The following is a 5000-nucleotide window of genomic DNA, read 5'->3' on the forward strand; positions in this document are numbered from 1 at the left end:
AGATGAGGATGGCGATGATGGCCCCGGTGCCCAGTCCGGCCGCCATGATGCGCTCCATGTCCACACAGTCCCCGTGGTGATCGCACTGACACACCTTCACGCGCAGGTATGACGTGTTGGCCATTGGCAGGTTGCCCGAGTCTGTGATGAGGATGGGCACCTCATAGACGCCGCTGTGGAGGTAGCCGATCTTCAGACTCAGCTGGACATATTCGCCTAAAGAACGACAAAAATACAGCCTCGGCCCTTTAGCTGATAACCCGCCGCAAGCCGCTCTACTGCACACGTGCTTCAGTTTAATGTGAGTGGATTGTCTTCCTGTCTTGTGCCACAGCAGTATAATAAAATCTGTATATTAAAACCACCCAATAAATCACTCCAAAGCTCTTTTCATTATGGTATGTACAAAACACATAATCAGTCGGGGTCCCTGGCACAGGCATCAGACACAACTGCCAAGGATGCCGGGGATGCCAGCAGGGTTCCCATGCCAAGTCAAATGTCAAATTCCCTAACTTTCACTGACTAAAACGCTGAATTTCTATGACTTATAATGAACAGAGAAACAGGCCGTCTTTGTTAAATGGGCACGGAAAAATCAAGTGACAATAACAACCACTGATACAGTATGGGAAACACATGAAAATTTTGATAAATGGCAACTAACATTTAAAGATGCTACAAACAAAATTCACTGATATTACTTGACACAAAAATTATTCTAGGCTTTCCATGTCAGGAACAGACTTGCATGATATTCCAGGAATTCCATGACCCTGTAATAGGCGCTCGTGAAACCGTGTGATGTGTGCGTAGCTGCCTCCCTGCCTGTAAACACCACTCAAACTACCCGCTCAAAAGAGAGGCCTGTTTACTTTGTTTCTTGAAATTAGAAGTGCATGTAGGTACAATAGCTATATTTTTAAGTGTAACTAGGCTAACTACATAGTTTATTTTAAATAGTTTTAAAAGGCTTTATGCTGGACAACTGAACTGTTTCACTTTGGTTATTTCACACAGAATAAAATTATTCTTAGCCTTATTAATGTTAACGCTGACACACCACTGTGTTAGTGTTATTAACGTTGATGCTAACACACCACTGAGGCGGGTGAGAGTCCAGTTGCGGCGGACATCAGAGGGGCGGATGGCGAGCTCGAAGGCGAACGGCCCGGCGTTAGGGCTCAGGTCTCCGTCCACAGCAGTGATGTTGATGGCGTTGGGCTCGGGCCGCTCACACACCTCAGCCTCGCGGGGAAAGACGCGAGGAGCGTTGTCATTGATGTCCAGCAGGTAGATCTGCAGAGTGCCCGTCCCACTGGCCGGAGGAATACCTACGAGAGAGAAAGAAAGAGAGAGAGATGGATACAGAGAGACAGGGAGGGATAGAGAGAGAGAGAGAGAGAGACAGAGAGAGAGAGAGGGAGAGAGAGAGAGGAGGGAAAGAAAGAAAAATTAGAAAACCATGTTGTCCCGACAGTGACATTTTGGGAGAAACTCTCTAACCACTAAGCTGTGGAGAACATACATAATATGTATGAGGTAGCATGAGGTGTAATCCCAGGCTATACGATATTGTCCGTCATTCTGCCGACCCCTGGAGTTTGTCTCATCATCGGACCGACTTCGTAAATGAACAGCGGGTCCTTTGGTAAGGAAGGAAAGCTGCTGCCACGGGGCCTCCACAGTTTGGGTGGTAGAGGGAAGGCCAGCCACAACCCCCGCCCACCCGGCCCTGCTGGGAGCCGAGCATCATGGGGCTGCAGGTTAACGGAGTGTTTATAGAGATGGGCTCTCTCCGGCACAGAGCGTGAGTGCGTGTGTGTGTGTGTGCGTGTGTGTGTGTGTGTGCGTGTGTGTGCGCGTGTGTGGATGTGACCATTGTTCACACTGGCCCGACGCAGAGGGAATGCTAATAGCTGCAGAAGAACAGAGCTAAGCAAACGGCTGCAGTCTTGCTCACACAGGCCACAGCGTGTGTTAGCGTGTGCACCGCGGAGAGGGAGGAGGAGCGAGGGATGGACAGAAAGCAACTAAGGAGGAAAAAAGAAAGGTGTTGCTTCCATTTCAATGATGTCCATAAATGTGTGTGTTTAAGGGGGGAAAACTGCACATGTGTATGTGTATGAGTGTGGGTCCATGTTTGCTTTGTGTGTGGATGTGTGTGTATGCCTGTGCTCCTCGATGAGCTAATTCACAGATAATTGTTCCCCACAGCTGAGATCAATGGAGTCACTCATCAACCACTGAACCTGTAATGAATTTAAACTCTCCACTGAGCCAAAACAAACACACACACACACACACACACACACACACACAGAGCTCACCGTTGTCAGAGGCCATAAAGGTGGCGTTGTAGAGGTTGTTTCTGACATAGGGTGACTCGCGGTCAAGCAGGGTGATGGTGGAGATGCGTCCGCTGTTGGGGTCGATCTCCAACCAGTTCGCTGGGTCAAACAGCTTCGAGTATCTACATTCACAATTACGTCATCTTAGGAAGTCGTGGCGGAAGTACTGTCTGCTATTCATGTGTATGATCTTGTGTGTGTGTCTACCTGATACTCTGCCCTTGTCTGTCAGGGTCATGAGCTGTGAATGTGGTCAGCGTTGACCCTGCTGGAAGTCCCTCATCCAATTTGACCTGTTTTGGGTTCGGGTCAAAGTTGGGGCTCTCGTTCACGTCTATGATGCGAATGGAAATGGTGGCTGTTGATTGGCGGGTGCGGTGGATCCCGCCCACCAGTGGAACCTCATTCTCAGCCACCACAATTAACGTGTACAGATGACTCATCTCAAAATCAATTGGCTGAAGAAAATAATGCAGACACACACACACACACACACACACACACACACACACACAGATATGCACATGCTCACATTAACACCAACACACACCCAAACAGACACAACATTAATGCAATTGCATAATAAAAAATAAAATATCAAATAAAAAAATTAGTGGCCTGTTTAAGATGAAACGGGTGGTTGGAATAATAATTAATGATTGGCTCATTCTCCAATTAAAGCACTTAAAAACCATTATCACTGATGAAGAAGGGTAGCCGCTCTTGACTAGCTTTGTTTCCATGGAAACAGTCTTAGCTCGGTGGTTGATCCCATGCATCGGAAGTCAGCAAAGCTAATGGCATTCAGCGTGTGTGCGCGGCTGTGCGTGTCACCTTAACCACAGTGATGAGGCCCTCGTTGGTGGTGGGGTCAGTAGGGATGGAAAAGCGGCCGGTTGGGTCGCCAGATGTGATCCGGTACACGGCGTTCCAGGCCGGAGTTCCTGGCTTGTCTTTATCAGTCACTGTCAGATTGGTGACAATCACATTAACCCGGTTCTCAGGGACCTCCCCATGGAACTAGAATAAGAAGAGAGAGAGAGAGAGAGAGAGAGAGAGAGAGAGAGAGAGAGAGAGAGAGAGAGAGAGAGAGAGAAAGATAGAAAGACAGAGAGAGTGAGGGACTAGCCATAAGTAATTTCAAGTCAATGAATTCACATAAAAGTAAATCTGTGTCCTCCCACTGAGGGCAAATGTTTCAGATTTGGTTAGTGGGAAAATCGTCCGTGTTCACACAGCTTTGATTAGGGCCACTTTAACTCTGCATGCTGTCATCTCAGTACCCCAAATGTCCCCGGAGCTGTACATCTGACCTCTTGGGAGGAATTCTCTTCCACTATAGGCTACAAACCCGTTAAGTCTCCCCCCCCCAAGCCAGTTCTGACTCTGACTAACTGCACCAGTCTCTTGCGCTACATGTCCAGCTCTTCCTCTCTTCTACGTATTACTGTTGCTGTGGAGATGAAATCATAAGAAGGGGTGATTGCTCTGCTCTGTAACCACGGCCCATGTCCAAGGATGCTTTGGGAAACAGACCCCTGCTCCTCTTAGCCTGCTCCCATCTCCTGTGACGGGGATTCGGGATGCTGTGATTATCTGTGATATTTTCCAGCTTGTTGAAAGATAAATGCCCCTCAGGATAACAAGCTGCTGTCGCTCATATCAGGCTTTGCAGCCTGCATGTGTCTGTCACTTATATCATGGGTTATGCTATGCATTCTAAACGATCTGAATTTAAAGATTTTGGTGGTGAAAAACTGATGATTCTGCAGTTTCAACACCAGTGATCAGAAATCCACTGTCAAATAAATATTGTGCAAATATTTCTTCTATCTGCTACTGAACATGTTGGTATAGGAGTACGTGAACATGTGAGTATCTGAATGCCGATCACGCTTTAGCGAGCTCACCGTTTCTCTAGTGAACTCTGGCGCATTATCGTTGACATCCAGCAGACGGATGATGGCGGTGGCCGTGTTGGACAGGCCATACATGGGGTTACCCTCCATATCAGTAGCCTGGATGATCAGAGTATACTGGGACACTTTCTGCTCAGAAAACAGGACAAACACATACACACATACCACATACACGCGTGCAGGAGCATGCACGCACACACGCACGCACACACACACGCACGCACACACACACACACACACACAAAATGGGTATTTCCGGTACAGAAGGACAACATTGTGAAATCCATTAAAGTCCACAATGAAAAAAGAACTCACACACCATGCACACACACACAAACAAGAACACAGAGCTTTCCACCTCTCTGTCAAGGCCGGCAGCTACAGTGATGATTTTGCCCGTCTTGTTGTTGATGGTGAACATGTTGGTGGAGGGGCTCTCTGGGCTCTGAGACAGGATCTTGTACCTCAGCATGCCGTTGGCTGTGTTCGGGTCGTCCTTGTCCTGCGCTGTGACTGTCATCACGAAGGAGCCTGCCAGCGAGCCCACACAACACTGTAACGTGGGTGGCTGTTACGCGAGAGCACTACCCCACCATGCCAACAGTGGACGCATGCCCCACATGACTCAGCTCATGCAGAAGATCACAGAGGAGAAGCCTGGTGCTGATGTGTGTGTGTAGTGTGTGTGTGTGTGTGTGTGTGTGTGTGTGTGTGTGTGTGTGTGTGTGTG

General features: G+C 48.3%; 1 protein-coding gene across 2 annotated transcripts in view; it reads right to left on the reverse strand.

Annotated features, from left to right (window-relative positions):
• The window catches only part of cdh2 (cadherin 2, type 1, N-cadherin (neuronal)), a 32644-nt gene that overhangs the window by 3868 nt on the left and 23776 nt on the right, over positions 1-5000 (reverse strand). For both annotated transcript variants that reach the window (XM_035524177.1, XM_035524176.1), the window contains exons 7-13: positions 4629-4801; positions 4262-4399; positions 3186-3371; positions 2559-2809; positions 2331-2473; positions 1101-1334; positions 1-216 (exon numbers count right to left, since the gene is read on the reverse strand). The exon at positions 1-216 is cut by the window's left edge and continues 18 nt beyond it. In XM_035524177.1, coding sequence (XP_035380070.1) covers positions 1-216; positions 1101-1334; positions 2331-2473; positions 2559-2809; positions 3186-3371; positions 4262-4399; positions 4629-4801 — 1341 coding nt within the window. The remainder of the gene's footprint in view (positions 217-1100; positions 1335-2330; positions 2474-2558; positions 2810-3185; positions 3372-4261; positions 4400-4628; positions 4802-5000) is intronic.

The sequence above is a fragment of the Electrophorus electricus genome, chromosome 3 (assembly GCF_013358815.1).
Source record: "Electrophorus electricus isolate fEleEle1 chromosome 3, fEleEle1.pri, whole genome shotgun sequence".
In the NCBI taxonomy this organism is placed as follows: Eukaryota; Metazoa; Chordata; class Actinopteri; order Gymnotiformes; family Gymnotidae; genus Electrophorus; species Electrophorus electricus.